This window comes from Thalassophryne amazonica, chromosome 21, assembly GCF_902500255.1.
Source record: "Thalassophryne amazonica chromosome 21, fThaAma1.1, whole genome shotgun sequence".
Classification (NCBI taxonomy): Eukaryota; Metazoa; Chordata; class Actinopteri; order Batrachoidiformes; family Batrachoididae; genus Thalassophryne; species Thalassophryne amazonica.
This window is the reverse complement of record NC_047123.1, coordinates 786,456-805,949: the sequence shown is the minus strand read 5'-3', so window position 1 is coordinate 805,949 and position 19,494 is coordinate 786,456. Positions and strand designations below refer to the sequence as shown.

At 43.0% G+C, this 19,494-nt stretch overlaps 1 protein-coding gene across 1 annotated transcript in view; it reads left to right on the top strand.

Moving 5' to 3' along the window:
• The window catches only part of LOC117503576 (midasin-like), a 207,212-nt gene that overhangs the window by 168,368 nt on the left and 19,350 nt on the right, over positions 1–19,494 (top strand). The window contains exons 79-94 of the mRNA XM_034162836.1: positions 2,127–2,537; positions 12,611–12,843; positions 13,034–13,159; positions 13,485–13,684; positions 13,770–13,931; positions 14,038–14,175; positions 14,993–15,131; positions 15,249–15,409; positions 15,493–15,624; positions 15,725–15,854; positions 16,637–16,920; positions 17,671–17,826; positions 17,969–18,070; positions 18,138–18,336; positions 18,429–18,590; positions 18,725–18,885. Coding sequence (XP_034018727.1) covers positions 2,127–2,537; positions 12,611–12,843; positions 13,034–13,159; positions 13,485–13,684; positions 13,770–13,931; positions 14,038–14,175; positions 14,993–15,131; positions 15,249–15,409; positions 15,493–15,624; positions 15,725–15,854; positions 16,637–16,920; positions 17,671–17,826; positions 17,969–18,070; positions 18,138–18,336; positions 18,429–18,590; positions 18,725–18,885 — 2,896 coding nt within the window. The remainder of the gene's footprint in view (positions 1–2,126; positions 2,538–12,610; positions 12,844–13,033; positions 13,160–13,484; positions 13,685–13,769; positions 13,932–14,037; positions 14,176–14,992; positions 15,132–15,248; positions 15,410–15,492; positions 15,625–15,724; positions 15,855–16,636; positions 16,921–17,670; positions 17,827–17,968; positions 18,071–18,137; positions 18,337–18,428; positions 18,591–18,724; positions 18,886–19,494) is intronic.

The window sequence follows — 19,494 nt, the reverse complement described above, 5'->3', positions numbered from 1 at the left end:
ACAGACACCACACCCATCTGTGGATGGAGCTGCACCTTAAACAGAGAGAAAAAACAGAATCAGACATCAGAAAGACAAGAAATACAGTATAATTTGTCAGCATTAAACAAGAAAAACAGAAGAAATACTAAGGTGATCGCCGGCCACTAGCCCTAAACTTCACTAAAAGACCCAGAATTTAGATAAAGTTGAGGCTGCAAGAGGAGCAGCAGAAGATTCAGAAGGCTGCAGAGAAAGAAGCAATGACTTTATCTGAGCAAATTCATTACATTCACTACATCTGAGCAAAATGTCAAGAAGACATCAACAACTGGCGAAAAACACAACTACAGCACAATGTCAAGATGTCAACAACTGGAGCAACAGCCGTTGCAGCACAGCGTCCAAACTCAGCACGTGGAACACAGTTTGCAGAGAAGCAAAACCGCTTGCAGCATCGTCAGTTTCCAAGCGCAGCAGCGTTAGTTTTGAGAAAATGCCATTGAGCTGCACGTTTGGAGCAGAATCACCAGGAGCAGAAAAAACACTCAACAGCATCCAAGCTTGTAACAGTGTAATTTTACAGTAGCAAAGTGAAGCGGGCACATGGACGTGAACGCCGCCATGAAAAAAGCTGGCGGTGTGTAATACACTCAGACAGACGAATTAACGTTCATACCACAGCATCAAGACAGTGCTGCATGCCCTGGCATGTCCCACACACAGTAGCGTTGCACACAGTAGTGGTAAAAAATTAACATGCATTCGTAGGAAAACGAGAGTGACGTATTGCACATGGTAGCAGAAAACAACTTAAGCCACAATTCCTCACACGTAGTAAAATAGAATTACTCACGAGAGCTGAGGCCAAATCAACCAAACACCTGCAGCAAGCGGGGTCGCTCGCCCACAGCGCCCACAGTCGTGGTCTTGCAGCCTCTGGAGGGCACGTACGCGCAGCTCCAACCATGGAAGGTTGCGAGGCTCTGATCAACAAGCGATCTGCAAAAGTTCGACCTTCTGCTTCTCCTGCAAGAGATGGAAAAATATGGTGTCAGATCAGTGAAAAAACCCCACTTGCGTAAAAGATGCGTTCACGTGTAGATATTAACGGCGCACACGGAAATAATTACTCCACGCGCACAAATTATCACTCCGCGCGCGCAGTGGTGGTGGTGTCATGGTTTGCATCTGATTTAAGAGGTTTTGTCATCTGATGGTTAAAATTCACATTATTCCCTTTGATGGGTTTGGGTGCACAGAGTCAGTCTGCAGACGGTGTCAGGAGGTGATTTTTAGGACTTTCTGTAATTTGTTATGAAATAACGCTGAATGATTGTTGTACAGAAGCTTCAGAGATCTGTCGCTGGGATGGATGATGACTGGAGTGAAGTTTTAAGCAGAAACGAGGTGATAATCGCTTAACACCGTTGTCTCTGACCGACTTCCGCATCAGAGGAGAGCTGTCAATCAAACCTTGTTCTCCAGAGACGGCCAATCACAACAGAGCCAGTGCTGACCTGGTTTCCTCCTCCATAGTGCCATAATCCCACCCCCATAGTGGCCATAAATTTCAAGCGAGTGAGCAGGAATTCTCTGTGCGCGAGCAGAAATCAAGTTCGAGCGGGCGGGGGGGAGCGCTGGTCCTCACGCGCAGCACCTTTGCGCACGCAGAGATCTCTGTGCACAGAGTTAATATCTATGAGTGAATGCATTTTTCACGCGAGTGGGGTTTTGTCACTGATCTGACGCCATAGAAAAGAACTGAATGCTGGGTAACGTGCACTCATATACTGTCACTGACGTCACCCAGGTCACATCTACTGGCATGACTTTGTTGATATAAGACTTGACCTCTGCGCATGCGCACATGGAACAATCCAGGTTCTAAGGCACTGCCCTCTGGCGGTCAGGAGGAATGAAATAGAACTTTTCAATTACAAACCATCAAAAGTTAACAGTATTTAAGATGGAAAGTGTTCACATGTTAAGCTTATTTTTCATAAGAGCATTTCAGAGCTTATTTCTTCGATTTGATGTACAGTACTAAGTTTTTTTCCTCATAATTGAGCTTCTGATGCAGATGGAAAAACGCTATATAAAAATTACAGTCCATTTCATAACTTTTGTCCTGTTACTGCACCCAGGAGGCTCACGAGCAGCGTCCAGGGTCTTAAAGTCCACCTTCAAAGCCACAGTGAAGACCTGGGCGGCGCATTACCACCTCAGAACTCTCTGCAGCAGTGGCTCAGCCGCGGCCGGGCGCTCGCCGCACAGTGCGGTGACCTCCTGCAGCAGTTGGCCTGGATGCTGCAGTGCTGCCCCGAGGACCTCCAGCAGAAGGAGGAGGAGACGAGCAGCCGTGGACAGCAGACATTGAGGTGTCCGTCCCCACTGGCAGCACAGCGCCAACCTCCAGGGTGTCTGATGAGACGCGGAGATGCTGCATGGTCCCAACTCAACCAACAGGTGGCTGCGATGGAGACACAGAGCCGGAGTGTGAACGCGGAGCTGGACAGGGCAGCTCATCAGGCCTTAGAGGAGACGCTGCACACATGGTAACGTCCAAAAACACCATCACAGCCAGATTACATCTTTTACAGAACATCATTAAAAACGGAGAACAGTGGAGTGAACTCAAGCTTGGAGTTAAGATTTTCATTACTGATTGAAATGTGGGTTATTTTTACAATTACAATAATAAACAAGAAAGTAATCTTGACTAAATTAGCCATATAGTTTAGAAAATATCAATGAAACGTCCCAAAACACCAGTATCACAGTTTCTGACAACACAAGGTTTGAATTATCTTTGAATTACTTCCTTTGTCTGTCAGAGTGGAACTGCGTGAACGCGTCAGTGCAGCTCATCTCCGAATTAGCCACTTTAAACCAGTTTATGTTTACCACACCTCATCACGATCCCGAGGTGATTAAAAACCAGTTTAAACCTGTTTGTCACGATCCCGAGGTGATTAAAAACCAGTTTAAACCTGTTTATCACGATCCCGAGGTGATTAAAAACCAGTTTAAACCTGTTTATCACGATCCCGAGGTGATTAAAAACCAGTTTCAACCTGCTTATCACGATCCCAGGGGTGATTAAAAACCAGTTTAAACCTGCTTATCACGATCCCAGGGGTGATTAAAAACCAGTTTAAACCTGCTTATCACGATCCCAGGGGTGATTAAAAACCAGTATATACCTGTTCATCATGATCCCAGGGGTGATTAAAAACCAGTTTAAACCTGTTTATCACGATCCCAGGGGTGATTAAAAACCAGTATATACCTGTTCATCATGATCCCAGGGGTGATTAAAAACCAGTTTAAACCTGTTTATCACGATCCCAGGGGTGATTAAAAACCAGTTTAAACCTGCTTATCACGATCCCAGGGGTGATTAAAAACCAGTATATACCTGTTCATCATGATCCCAGGGGTGATTAAAAACCAGTTTAAACCTGTTTATCACGATCCCAGGGGTGATTAAAAACCAGTTTAAACCTGCTTATCACGATCCCAGGGGTGATTAAAAACCAGTATATACCTGTTCATCACGATCCCGAGGTGATTAAAAACCAGTTTCAACCTGCTTATCACGATCCCAGGGGTGATTAAAAACCAGTTTAAACCTGCTTATCACGATCCCAGGGGTGATTAAAAACCAGTTTAAACCTGCTTATCACGATCCCAGGGGTGATTAAAAACCAGTTTAAACCTGCTTATCACGATCCCAGGGGTGATTAAAAACCAGTTTAAACCTGCTTATCACGATCCCAGGGGTGATTAAAAACCAGTATATACCTGTTCATCACGATCCCAGGGGTGATTAAAAACCAGTTTAAACCTGTTTATCACGATCCCAGGGGTGATTAAAAAACAGTTTAAACCTGTTTATCACGATCCCAGGGGTGATTAAAAAACAGTTTAAACCTGTTTATCACGATCCCAGGGGTGATTAAAAACCAGTTTAAACCTGTTTGTCACGATCCCGAGGTGATTAAAAACCAGTTTAAACCTGTTTATCACGATCCCGAGGTGATTAAAAACCAGTTTAAACCTGTTTATCACGATCCCGAGGTGATTAAAAACCAGTTTCAACCTGCTTATCACGATCCCAGGGGTGATTAAAAACCAGTTTAAACCTGCTTATCACGATCCCAGGGGTGATTAAAAACCAGTTTAAACCTGCTTATCACGATCCCAGGGGTGATTAAAAACCAGTTTAAACCTGCTTATCACGATCCCAGGGGTGATTTAAAAACCAGTATATACCTGTTCATCATGATCCCAGGGGTGATTAAAAACCAGTTTAAACCTGTTTATCACGATCCCAGGGGTGATTAAAAACCAGTATATACCTGTTCATCATGATCCCAGGGGTGATTAAAAACCAGTTTAAACCTGTTTATCACGATCCCAGGGGTGATTAAAAACCAGTTTAAACCTGCTTATCACGATCCCAGGGGTGATTAAAAACCAGTATATACCTGTTCATCATGATCCCAGGGGTGATTAAAAACCAGTTTAAACCTGTTTATCACGATCCCAGGGGTGATTAAAAACCAGTTTAAACCTGCTTATCACGATCCCAGGGGTGATTAAAAACCAGTATATACCTGTTCATCACGATCCCGAGGTGATTAAAAACCAGTTTCAACCTGCTTATCACGATCCCAGGGGTGATTAAAAACCAGTTTCAACCTGCTTATCACGATCCCAGGGGTGATTAAAAACCAGTTTAAACCTGCTTATCACGATCCCAGGGGTGATTAAAAACCAGTTTAAACCTGCTTATCACGATCCCAGGGGTGATTAAAAACCAGTTTAAACCTGCTTATCACGATCCCAGGGGTGATTAAAAACCAGTATATACCTGTTCATCACGATCCCAGGGGTGATTAAAAACCAGTTTAAACCTGTTTATCACGATCCCAGGGGTGATTAAAAAACAGTTTAAACCTGTTTATCACGATCCCAGGGGTGATTAAAAAACAGTTTAAACCTGTTTATCACGATCCCAGGGGTGATTAAAAACCAGTTTAAACCTGCTTATCACGATCCCAGGGGTGATTAAAAACCAGTTTAAACCTGTTTATCACGATCCCAGGGGTGATTAAAAACCAGTTTAAACCTGTTTATCACGATCCCAGGGGTGATTAAAAACCAGTTTAAACCTGCTTATCACGATCCAGGGGTGATTAAAAACCAGTTTAAACCTGTTTATCACGATCCCAGGGGTGATTAAAAACCAGTTTAAACCTGTTTATCACGATCCCAGGGGTGATTAAAAAACAGTTTAAACCTGTTTATCACGATCCCAGGGGTGATTAAAAACCAGTTTAAACCTGCTTATCACGATCCCAGGGGTGATTAAAAACCAGTTTAAACCTGTTTATCACGATCCCAGGGGTGATTAAAAACCAGTTTAAACCTGTTTATCACGATCCCGAGGTGTGAATGAATGAATGAATGAATGAATTTATTCAGCACACACATAAACAAAACAAAATACCAACATAAACTCTTACTAACATACATAAAAACAAACAAAAGAAAAATACAACAATAACTCAGTTTCTCAAATTAGGTGCAGCCATAAGGGCATGGGCTGAAGCAAAAGCTTGTAAACGCCCACACCGTACACCCGTTACCATCCACAGTTAAATACACTCAAATAAGATAGAAATCAGAAAATAACATAACTAAACAGAATAGAACAATTTCATATTTACATTTTACATTTACATTTTATATCTACATTAGAATATAGTTAGGTACTAACAATTGCATCGATGGCATTCCATTATTTTCAATTCATTTAAAGTTTAACACATTTTTACCTTCTAAGCAATTACAAATAGTCTTGCACCCTGATCATTACTGATATAATGTCATACACCAAGTACTGTTCAAGGTCTATGCAATCGTAATTTCTTTACATTTCTTTTTGAACTTATAAATGTTTCCACACAATTTAATGTGGTTATCCAAATGATTTCATAATTTAACTCCACATACCGACACACACCAACTTTTCAGAGTAGTTCTTACATAATTTACTATAAAGTTACCACATCCCCTCAATCCATACTGTCCTTCTCTCTTACAGAACAGTTTCTGTATATTACATGGCTGTTCATTTTTATTGGCTTTAAACATTAGTAATGCAGTATGAAACTTTACCAAATCAGTCATTTTTAATAATTTTGACCTGATAAACAATTCATTTGTGTGGTCTAGATATCCTACTTTATGCAAAATTCTAACTGCGCGTTTTTTGTAATATAACGATGAAGTGAACTCTTATAGTTGTTACCCCATACTTCTATACAGTAAGTTAAATAAGGCAAAATCAATGTACAATATAACACTCAAAGGGCATCATGCTCCAACAAATATTTAACTTTATTAATAACTGCGAGACTTTTGGAAACTTTACTCTGTATATATCTAATGTGCTTTTTCCAACTTATTTTTTCATCTATTATTACACCAAGAAATTTACATTCTGATACTCTTTCAATTTGAACACCATTTATACATATCTTTATCTCAGAGTTTACTTTGTAATTTCCGAAAAACATTATTTTAGTTTTATCTAGATTTAAAGATAATTTATTTGTGTCCATCCAACTTTTTAGTTTATTCAATTTCTCATTAATAATACGGGTAAGTTCACTATAATTTTCATTTGCATAAAATATGTTTGTCATCCGCAAATAAAATCATTCTCATCACTTTGGATATATTAAATATGTCATTTATATATAAATTAAATAACTTTGCTCCCAAAATTGAACCTTGGGGTACTCCGCATAAAATCTCCAAGTTATTTGATGTAAACTCACCCATTTTCACAAACTGCTTTCTCTCCGTTAAGTACCTCTGTATCCATTGCAGTGCAACTCCCCTAACACCATACATTTCTAATTTTTAATCAAAATTGAATGATTTAAGAGTATCAAAAGCTTTCTTTAAGTCTCTAAAAATGCCAACTGCATATTTCTTTCTCTCTATAGTATTGGTTATCTCCTCTATGGTTTCAATTACTGCCATTGAAGTGGACCGCTTAATCCTAAAACCATATTGGCATTCATTAAGAATTTCATACTTTTCCAATAAATGACTCTAATCTATTATCATATAGCTTTTCCAAAATTTTAGAGAATTGTGGGAGTAAAGAAACTGGTCTATAGTTTGTAAAAATGTGTTTATCTCCACTTTTAAATAGAGGGACAACTTTAGCCATTTTCATTTTGCTTGGAAATTTTCCCTATAAAAGATAAATTACAAATATAAACAAGTGGTTTGACAATACTTTCTATTACTTTTTTAACCAGTATCATATTAATATCTTGAAAATCAGTTGAAGATTTACTTTTAAATTTTCTAACAATAGTAATAATTTCAAGTTCATCTACAGGAGAGAGAAAAAATGAATTTCTATTTCTCTTAATAAGTATTGGAGAATCAGGACCTTTACCAGAAATTTTATTGGCCAAATCCGGGCCAATATTAACAAAAAAATCATTAAAATGATTTACAGTTTCACTCATCTCATAGTTATCTTTATCCTTCTCAATAAAATAATCTGGATATATCGTTTTTCTCCTTCCATGCTGCATAAGATCTTTTAATATTCCCCAAACCTTTTTTGTATCACATTTATTCCTTTCCAGTTGTTTTCTATAATATAATTTTTTACTAGTTCTTAATAGCTCTGTTAGTTTATTCTTATATAGCTTATATTTTATTTCAGCTTCCTTAGTTTTCAATTTAATAAATATTTTGTAAAGACTATTTTTCATTCTACAAGCATTCTGTAGACTTTTGGTCATCCAAGGACGTTCCACAAATCTTTTTTTTACAACTATATTTCTTAATTGGACAGTGTGTGTCATATAATTCCATAAATATCTCCATAAACTTACTATAAGCCCTGTCCACCTCTTTCTCACAATAAATTAAGTTCCAATCCTGGGAATTTAAATCATTGTTCAGGGATTTAATTGCTTCCTCCGAACAAACCCGTTTATAGATGTGTTTTTTCCCTCTACAATCTGTAATTTTGTTGTTATATATAATAAACACTGGTTTAGCATTAGTGAAGGTTGCAAATGATCTTCTTATGGCCTCGGACAGTGGACTCATCTCTGTGCTTGTTCTGTTAGACCTCAGTGCTACTTTTGATACTGTTGACCATAAAATTTTATTACAGAGATTAGAGCATGCCATAGGTATTAAAGGCACTGCGCTGCGGTGGTTTGAATCATATTTGTCTAATAGATTACAATTTGTTCATGTAAATGGGGAATCTTCTTCACAGACTAAGGTTAATTATGGAGTTCCACAAGGTTCTGTGCTGGGACCAATTTTATTCACTTTATACATGCTTCCCTTAGGCAGTATTATTAGACGGCATTGCTTAAATTTTCATTGTTACGCAGATGATACCCAGCTTTATCTATCCATGAAGCCAGAGGACACACACCAATTAGCTAAACTGCAGGATTGTCTTACAGACATAAAGACATGGATGACCTCTAATTTCCTGCTTTTAAACTCAGATAAAACTGAAGTTATTGTACTTGGCCCCACAAATCTTAGAAACATGGTGTCTAACCAGATCCTTACTCTGGATGGCATTACCCTGACCTCTAGTAATACTGTGAGAAATCTTGGAGTCATTTTTGATCAGGATATGTCATTCAAAGCGCATATTAAACAAATATGTAGGACTGCTTTTTTGCATTTACGCAATATCTCTAAAATTAGAAAGGTCTTGTCTCAGAGTGATGCTGAAAAACTAATTCATGCATTTATTTCCTCTAGGCTGGACTATTGTAATTCATTATCAGGTTGTCCCTCAGCCCCAACCAGTCCCAGCAGAAGACTGCCCCTCCCTGAGCCTGGTTCTGCTGGAGGTTTCTTCCTGTTAAAAGGGAGTTTTTCCTTCCCACTGTAGCCAAGTGCTTGCTCACAGGGGGTCGTTTTGACTGTTGGGGTTTTACATAATTATTGTATGGCCTTGCCTTACAATATAAAGCGCCTTGGGGCAACTGTTTGTTGTGATTTGGCGCTATATAAAAAAATTGATTGATTGATTGTCCTAAAAGTTCCCTAAAAAGCCTTCAGTTAATTCAAAATGCTGCAGCTAGAGTACTAACGGGGACTAGAAGGAGAGAGCATATCTCACCCATATTGGCCTCTCTTCATTGGCTTCCTGTTAATTCTAGAATAGAATTTAAAATTCTTCTTCTTACTTATAAGGTTTTGAATAATCAGGTCCCATCTTATCTTAGGGACCTCGTAGTACCATATCACCCCAATAGAGCGCTTCGCTCTCAGACTGCAGGCTTACTTGTAGTTCCTAGGGTTTGTAAGAGTAGAATGGGAGGCAGAGCCTTCAGCTTTCAGGCTCCTCTCCTGTGGAACCAGCTCCCAATTCAGATCAGGGAGACAGACACCCTCTCTACTTTTAAGATTAGGCTTAAAACTTTCCTTTTTGCTAAAGCTTATAGTTAGGGCTGGATCAGGTGACCCTGAACCATCCCTTAGTTATGCTGCTATAGACGTAGACTGCTGGGGGGGTTCCCCAGTTTCTTTCTCTTTTTGCTCTGTATGCACCACTCTGCATTTAATCATTAGTGATTGATCTCTGCTCCCCTCCACAGCATGTCTTTTTCCTGGTTCTCTCCCTCAGCCCCAACCAGTCCCAGCAGAAGACTGCCCCTCCCTGAGCCTGGTTCTGCTGGAGGTTTCTTCCTGTTAAAAGGGAGTTTTTCCTTCCCACTGTCGCCAAGTGCTTGCTCACAGGGGGTCGTTTTGACCGTTGGGGTTTTACATAATTATTGTATGGCCTTGCCTTACAATATAAAGCGCCTTGGGGCAACAGTTTGTTGTGATTTGGCGCTATATATAAAAAAAAAAATTTAATTGAAATTGAATTGAATTGGTAGATGGTCCGATATATCACAGACCATTAGGCCGCCTGTAATGTCATTCATAGTGCTATTTGTGAAGATGTTATCAATTAAAGTGGAACTGTGATCTGTTACCCTGCTAGGTCTAGTTATAGTCGGATAAAGGCTCATGCCAAACATCATATTAAGAAAATCATTAGTCCATTTGTGCTTTGTATGATTTAGTATATCTATATTAAAATCTCCACATATAAACATAGTTTTATTTTCCTTCTTTGAAAATATTTTTCCTACACAGTCAATGAATAATTCTACATCAGTTCCTGGAGACCAATACAAACAACTCACAGTTACATTTCTCTCCGTATCATTCTGGATTTCAATTGTAACAACTTCTAAAACATTATCTATAGCCAGAGTCATATCCTCTACTAATTTAAACCTAATGCTATTATGAATATATAGTGCCACTCTTCCACCTATTTTATTTTTCCTATTAACATACTTAAGTTCATATTCTTCTATTTCAAAGTCAATACCTTTGTCCTCATTAAACCAAGTTTCTGACAAAGCAATTATACTAAATGGATGTGCAAACTGCTGTATATATTCTTTGATAACATTAAAATTAGCATACATACTTCTACAGTTAAAGTGGATAATTGACAGTTTTTCCTTCATTGTCATAGCATGTAGAAAATCATCAACAGTATAATATTTAGAATCAACATTAAATGTAGAGTAAAAAGTATTATCCGGGTCTAGTTCATTTTCTAAGTCTTGAAAATTATAATCAGTATATGAAAATAGATTCAGTTGCTCCAAATGCATTGTCCTTTGATATAATTCTGAATCTGTACTCATCTTTTTTTTTAAATAAAAATGAATTCTATACTATTAGTAATAATCGATCAAGAATTACCATCTCTTGATTCATCTTTGTCTTTGTGTTCATCAAAGGCTCAAAATTCACCAGTAACTAAATCTCTAGTAGTAGTAGACGTCCCCTCATAAATATCTAAGTCACTGAGGTTCTTAACCACCAACACCTTAGCCTCCTCCGGTGACCCATTGAGCTTAATAAAGACTTTACAGTTATTTACCCAAGTGCTTTGGATCTTTTTTAGTTTCCTCAGGTGTCTGGCTTTTCTGGCAATTTCGGCATTTTTCCGTGTCAGGTGATCGTTCATATAGACATTAGTACCTTTCAGTTTTCTTCCTCGTTTAATTAAGGTAATCTTTTTCTTGAGATTTGCAAAACGTAATATCAGGGCTGGCACGTCCTCTTGTCTTCCTCTCGGTAATGTGTGACAGGCTTCCAAATCACTTACATCCAGTGAAATATCGTGCACATTGAGAAAGGCTGCTACCTGTTGCTCAATAGAGCTTGACTCTTCCTCACTGGGCTCATTCTGTTTGTTATTCGCAATCACCGCATGAGCATACGACCTGGGTTTGATCTTAAACCCCGTGATTACAATATCTTTCATTCTTGTATATTGTTCCAACTCATCAACTTTCCTTTCAAGCTCTGTGATCCTCCTGTTCTTTTCCTTATTTTCTTCTCGGAATTGCTTCACTTCATCCAGAAGCGCAATGATTCTGTTTTGGTCCTGACGGATTAAAGCAGCATCTTCCGTTAAAGTATCAAGTGACTTTCTGATTTCGTCACACTCCTCCAAAGAAAGGTTTCTCTTCGATGGCATCTTTGGACACAAATAGTTTGTTTGCTAACCTACTTCTCGGCTAACTCAGTAGCTGGCTCACCGCTATCGCCTGCGTCGGGCCTGATGAATTCTGCCTCGCCGCTGTAGCCTGCGTCAGATCTGGTGGAAGCTGCCTCACCGCTGTCGCCTACGTCGGGCCTGGTGGATGATGGCTCACCTCTGTAGCCTACGTCGGACCTGGTGGATGATGGCTCGCTGCTGTAGCTTGCTTCGGGCCTATCGATAGCTGTTCGCCACTGTAGCCTACGTCGGGCCTGGTGGATGATGGCTCACCGCTGTCGCCTACGTCGGGCCTGGTGGATGATGGCTCACTGCTGTCGCCTACGTCGGGCCTGGTGGATGATGACTCACCTCTGTAGCTTGCTTCGGGCCTGTCGGTAGCTGCTCGCCGCTGTAGCCTGCGTCGGGCCTGGTGGATGATTTGGGATTACTGGAAGTAATCCCAAATCATTAAAAACCAGTTTAAACCTGTTTATCACGATCCCGAGGTGATTAAAAACCAGTTTAAACCTGTTTATCACGATCCCAGGGGTGATTAAAAACCTGTTTAAACCTGTTGATCACGATCCCGGGGTGATTAAAAACCTGTTTAAACCTGTTGATCACGATCCCAGGGGTGATTAAAAACCTGTTTACACCTGTTTATCACGATCCCAGGGGTGATTAAAAACCTGTTTACACCTGTTGATCACGATCCCGGGGTGATTAAAAACCAGTTTAAACCTGTTGATCACGATCCCGGGGGTGATTAAAAACCTGTTTAAAACCATTTATTGATTTAAAAAAACTTTTTAAAAACCAGTGTGTGTGCAGCGATAAATTTATAAACTCAATCCCAAAAACGTCTTGCATTAGTCTTTTTTCGTGATAAGTGAGGTAATTAATGAATCCGTAATCAGAATGATGGATTACTTGTTTGTCCTCAGTAGAATTCCCAAATAGAAACATTCCCGTAAACGCTGTTGTTGTCTGCAGGAGCCACTTTGAGGCGTGCCGCTCAGGCTTTGACCAGCTGGGGTCCGTGGCTGCTCAGATGCTCAGCGTGGAGCAGCTGTTCACTCCGGCGGTGTGTGTCGGCGGGATTGAGGGTGAGCCGGGTGTCATCCAGAGTCTGAAGTATGTCAGAGGACGAGTGGAGGCTGAAAGGGCAGAGTTCACAGCGTGGAGAACCCTACTGCTCACTCTGGAGCACCAGCACGCCCCTCCAGGTACAAACCTTTTGTATTCCTCAACCTCAGTCCCAGTCAGTGTGGCTAAAAACATTAATGTTGCTTTTTTTAGCAACACATCAGTGAGGACGTTTGATGAAAATCAGTTCTTGGCGTCTGCAGTGATCCTCCTGATGTGGGCAGATGTTAAACCACGCCCATAATGATGACTTCCTTCTTTTGCCAACAGACCAGACGGCATTCTTCTCAAGGTTCAGCGTTGACGTGGAGGCGAGCATCAACACGGTGTTGTGCGCCGTCCAGACGCTCGTGAAGAGACACCGTTCGACCGAGCCACTTGCAGAGGCTGTGAGAGGTGACGAATAACACAGCAGTTAAAATGTTAGACATTCATGAAGATGTTGTGAGTTAAAACAACAGTTCCAGGATCTTCAAGCATCAGAGTCGCTGTTTGAGTCTCCTCAGTGGTTAATTTAGGTGACACACAGCAGTCATGTGACCTACAGTTTCCTGAAGTGTTTGTTAACATGCATGGATTTGGTGTACCTAATAAACTGGCACAGTGTGTATTCCAGCCCTTTGTTTTGTGTGTCTGTTCTCACACTTCCTGAAACCATTCAGTGAGCAGCTGATGTTTCACACCGTTACAAAATTCATTGTGTGCTGGGACTTTGTTTCAGACGAGGATCACGAGCCTGTGGAGGACCCGCTGAGGCCCGAGGAGGACCTGCTGAAGCCCGGTCATTTAACCCGGCTCCTGGACGAGGATCTGGCGGCTGACATTGACGCTCTGTGTGTTGGAGAAGTGAGCGCCAGCCTGGAGGCGCTGCTGAACCGCCTGCGGACTCACCGGGACTCCTGTCAGCCTTCACAGGTCCAGGTACAAAGACTAATGTGTTAACTTCAGCTGTTCTGTGATCAGCATCTCAGGTTTGACTATAAGTCAGTTTGTCTGCTGAGCACAGGAAGTGAAGATGGCGTGCAGGATGCTGGTGCGTCTGGAGCCGCTGCTGGCCGTGTACTCTGACGTGGTCCGTTACTACCTGACGGTGTCGCTGGGAGTGCACAGGAGCACCGGGAAGCTTCTGTCTGTACTGGAGCACATCTTCACTGAACTGGCCCAGAAGGTACCAACCCACCGAACACGGACACCGTCAGCACAGAACGTCACTCCAGAGTGAAACTCGTACATAAGCAGGGAGGGCTGTAATCTGGATCTTCTGTCTTCCTCAGGGGTTCTGCCTGCCGCAGGAACTGATGGCCGGAGGAGACGGAGATGGCGCCACAGAGTTCCACGACTACGAGGGCGGCGGCGTAGGAGAAGGCGAGGGAGTCAAAGACGTCAGCGACAAGATTGACAATGAAGATCAGGTCAGTTTTATTATTATTATTACTTTAATAACACCAACATCAGTCTGGTTACTGGAAACAGATTTTAAATGTCATTTAAAAACAGTTACACCTGTTTAAAAAAAATGTCTCTTCAAGAGAAAAAAACCCATCAATAAGTCCCACCTTCTTTCTGTACTATCAGCTTCTTAATTTGGGATTTTTGTGCATCGTTGTGGACTTTTATTAATTTCATTTTATTATTAGCATTTATTTTGTTGAGTGTTTTGACTCCTGGGAAAGTCCAATAGGAAGAAGAGTTATTAGAATTATTAAGAATAAAGAACGCTCAGGCCAGCGTCAGCCAAAACCGGCACCATAATGGTGATCAGACGTTCACCACTTGAGGAAGTAAAAATTCATCATGTCACCTGACTGTAGATGTTTCCTGAAGACAAACTCCTGACCCCTGAAATGTCACATCATTAAAAGACCTCAGTGTGTCACGTCCAGTCATTCTGGACTGATACCTGTGGCGTCAGATGTCAGTGTGTTGCCGTAGAACCCATAAAGCAAACGCGGTTCAGGACTCCTGTTGTCCTGTAGCTCACACGATAACAGCTGGAAGAGATCAATACGGATGATGACGGACATCAGAGGAGACAATAAATTTAAAAAATGTTGAATTTTTCCTTCTGGAACATTTGTGTCAAACACAGTGAAAGTGTTCGAGCACAAAGTGGAACCTGACTGTGTCCCTAAGAGGACACGGGCTGGAGATCCAGATCCAGGTCTGAAGTCGGCTTTGAGCTGGAGATCACATGTGGCTGAAACATGTTTGTTTGCCATGTTGTTGCAGGTCGAGGACAAACCTCAGGAAGACCGAGACAAGGAGGGCCAGCAGCAGGAAACGGGGAATATCAAGGCAGAAGACAATGCCATCGAGATGTCTGAGGACTTTGATAGCCAGATGCATGATGGGGAGGAGAATGAAGGCAGTAAGCCGAGCGGGTTCTTGCAGACTAACGAGTCTCTGATGGTTTAATTGACGGGCAAATAAATAAAACAAAGTGTCTGCAGGGATCAAAGCTAATTACTGTTTTAATCGTTCACAGATGAAGACGAGTCGGACAAAGAGGATGAGGAAGAGCTGGACAGGAAGATGGGTGATCTGGGTGAAGGCCAGACGGACACTCTGGATGAGCGAATGTGGGGGGAGGAGGAGGAGGAGGATGGGAGTGACCGAGAGGAAGAGTCTGGTCAGGGGATGGATCAGGTACACAGAAGTCAAACTAGGTCTGTCAGATGGGGTTTTTAGGGCGCGTCTGGATTTCCTGACCTTACTGTGGGTTCTGTTAGGGTCCATCTGAGTTGGTGGCCAAAGATGATGGTCTGGATGCTGGTGATCCAAACAAAGACAAGAGATCCCAGGATGACGATCAGGAGCTGGACGACGAGGACAAAGAGAAGATCAACGAGCAGGGGGACCAGGTTTCGATTTTTGGTTCTTCGACTGGACGGTCTGGAACATTAAGACCTGAAACAGAGTCTTAGTTACTTTATGGCTGCTCTCTCTCCGTTTGTGTCTCAGAGGGACTTTGATGAAAATGAAGTGGACCCTTACCACGGGCAGCAGGACAAGAGACCCGAGCCGGAGAGCATGGATCTGCCCGACGAACTCAACCTGGACCAGGATGAGGAGCCTGGAGACGAGGGTGAAGGTGAGAAATGGGTTGGACCGTTGGACCAAACAGAGAGAGAGTGTGTGTGTGTGTGTGTGTGTGTGTGTGTGTGTGTGTGTGTGTGTGTGTGTGTGTGTGTGTGTGTGTGTGTGTGTGTGTTACATTGTTGGGTTCATATTTTCAAGACACTTTCTAGAAAATAGGTGTTGTTCTGTTTCATGATGTTGTTGTTCCACCAAGGAAAGGAGGAGGTCATGTGATCACTGTTGTTTGTCTGTTGGTGTAAACACTGACTCACTCACTGACACTTTCCTGCAGAAAGTACACACCAGCCCGAACCCTAACACCTTGGCCTTTTGACCCAGTGGGCTTCTTTGGGTCACGATTTGTATTGCATAGACCACGTAAGGAGGCAACTGCTGAAGTCACCTCACTCACAGCTGACATGTTGCATGTTACATGAGTGAAGGGCTGACTCGCTGAGTGACTGGCTGCTCCTTTGTGGTGAGATAAGCTGACTTTATTACATTTGGCGTTTCTGGGCGTTGTTCTGTTGTTGGTCTGCACTTTGAGTGACCGTCTAGTTTCTACATTGTGGTTTACTGAAAAACCTGATACACTGCCCCCCAGTGGCCATGTAAGTGACCATGTGAGCACAACTGTAAAGGAAGAGCCAGACAAACGTCAGGAGCATGTTTTTTTTTTTTTTTTTTTTTTTTTTTTTAGTTTGAGCGGTAACTGTGTTCTTGCTGTGATTCAGCAGTGCTGCATTATGGGTATGGTTCTAAGAATGAACGTGGGTCTTTTTGTCTTTACGGCAGAGGAGAACCCGTTAAACATTGAGGAGAAATCCACGATTCCAGAGAAGGATGCCGCCCAGAAAGACGGCCAGGAGGAGGATGAGGGTGGAGCAGAGGAGATGGAGGAGGCCCAGACTGACCAGTCAGGAGAGAAGGAGCACGAGCCCAAAACTGAAGAGGACACAGAGGGAGGAGAGGAAGCCCAGAGAGACCAGGAGGCTGTTGCTGAGGAGGAGGAGAGAGAAGAGAGAGGACAAGATGAAGATGTGGCTGTTCCCAACACCAACCACCAACAGAAACCAGAAGTAGGTTTGGATCTGAATTGAATGAAATCAGGACTTTAACTCCTTTGTAGGAGTTCTGTAGGTTCACTGAGCAAAGTGTGTCCCACTGTCCAGACTGTACCCAGGGTTCAAGTGGGCTCTCCTGTTCATACCCGGCCTGGGTATAGGTTGGCAGGAGGGGGGTAAATCTGGTCTCTTAGACCTGGGTTCCACTTTTCTGTGTTGCATGTTTTTTTGTTTCTCCTCACTTCCTGTGACTATGTACGGTCCAATCAAATACAAGCACTAATGATCAGGACAAAAGCAAAACAAAACTTATCTTCTCAGTGCGGTCAGACGTTTTTGTTTGTTTTTTTTTATGTCCCGACTGAACAAAGTGAGGCGTCGTGTTTTCAGCAGGTCTGTCGGTCCATCCGTCCGTCCTGTCTGTTTGTTTGACTGTCTGTCACCTTTTCATTTCCACACAATAACTACAGTCTGGTTGACAGGTGTGTCGGTGATGTATGCGCGGGGGGGGGGGTGCTGCCTTACTAAAGATTTGCTGAACACCTTTATGACATCATGCTTTCAGAAGGTTCAGATGTAGTTACTGTATCTTTATATTTTGACCTTTTCCTCTTCAGTGTTATTTTGGCTTTTGTCTCTGAGTTGTGGCCGTACTGTGGCGTATGTTCAGGACTTGATGGATTTTCTTCACTTTCACTGATCACAGATGGTGAAAAACACCAAAAGCAGCTGATTGTTTCCGTCGTGGTCTTTGTTCTCCTGCAGAAGGAGGAGGAGGTGGCAGCTGAGGAGGAGGAGCAGCCAGAGTCAGCGGAGAGGAAGGAGCACAGCAGAGACGGTCAAACTGGAGAGCAGAGCGTGCAGAGCGACACAGCAGTGGAGCTGGCGGGAGAGGTGTCGCAAAGAGACGAAGCCAAAGAGGCGAGTCTCACCGTCACCTCGGAACCAGACGGAGCCTGAAAACGTTTTTGGCGTTCTGGCTGAGTGTCACCTTCACGTGCACTCTGTTCACTCTGTGTTCAGTGAAAACGATGACAACATAAAGGTTCTTGGTGTTCTTTAGGATCATGGGAGTGGAGCAGCTGATGCCAACGAGTCAGAGGGCCACGAGTCCAAGCTGATGGCCACGAGGACTTCACAGACCCAGACTCAGAAGCAGACTCAGGTACCGTGGATCTGCTTCCCTTCACACCTCTTTGGTTTGACTCGTGTTCATTGTTGTCTGATTTCAGAGTTTCAAGAGGAAACCTGGTCACGCAGACAAGGAGCGCTCTTCGGGCGACTACAGTGACCACGTCCACAAGCGTCTGCGGACTGTGGAGGGTTCTCAAGATCAGACTGAGGACAGCCAGCAGAGCCGGGCCCAGCAGGAGTCGGACCTTTACGAACACATGAAACAGGGAGACACGGCCTACGACACTCAGACATACGGTCAGTGATCGCCTCTGTACGCGAGCAAGACACAGTGGTGACACATTCTTCATGGTGCCAGTGATCAGTCATCCATCATCAATGGTTTCCAGATGTTGCCAGTGTGGACCAGCAGAAGCCAGCAGGACCGCAGCAGGACCAAGAAGACAAGGAGGATGATGTCGCCATGGAAGCTGAGGAAGAAGATCTTCAGGCTGTGGAGGGTCAGAAGCTGAACCCCGAACAACTGGACTCAACTAAGGAATCTCACAAAGGTCTTAAATGTTTGATCCTCACCCATGTCGCACATTTTAGCTCATTTTTGTGATTAAACAACTTCCAGTTAGTCTTTAGCAACACTGATCAGGGTTTGAAGCCTGTGAGTCACCTGATGCTTCTTCTCCTGCAGGAGCAGATAGCAGAGAGATGGACATGCAGTGGCAGGGAGAGGAAGGAGAAGAGGAGAGACTCGAGGACAGCAAACATCTCAGAGAGGAAGAGGGAGCGAAGAGAAGCACCGAATCCACAATTCACACGGTTCCAGAGCTGCTGCTGCTGGACCCCGTGCAGGTACAGAACCAGTAACCTGCCTCTGAAAATCCACTTTCACGCACTCTGCAGATGATCTGCACGCTGTGCTGGACTGTCGTCACCCACAAGGTGGGCGTGTACTCCCAGTGCAGTTATGCGACCTCCAGTGCCGATGCCAAATACTCTGATCAGTCTGTAAGTTCCCATCTGTAATTACGTTAAATGTTTCCGTGAGTGGACAAGGAGCTGCCCTGTCAATCTGTAGACTTGGCTTCAAATAGCAGTTTTGCTAACTGGCACTTCATCGGCATCGTCTCAGTCAAATGAGACGATGCCGATGCCTAATTCTACAGCTAGCCAGGCCCCTGTAGTCGGTGCGGACCAAGGTAGCTTAGCCGCCGTTAGTTTCCCTCTGGCAGATCCCGAGCAGCCGGGAAAGCAGGCCGACTGGGTGACTGTGAGGAGGAAGTGTAGCCCTAAACAGAAGCCCCGTGTACACCGCCAACCCGTTCACATTTCTAACCGTTTTTCCCCACTCGGCGACACACCCGCCGAGGATCAAACTCTGGTTATTGGCGACTCTGTTTTGAGAAATGTGAAGTTAGCGACACCAGCAACCATAGTCAATTGTCTTCCGGGGGCCAGAGC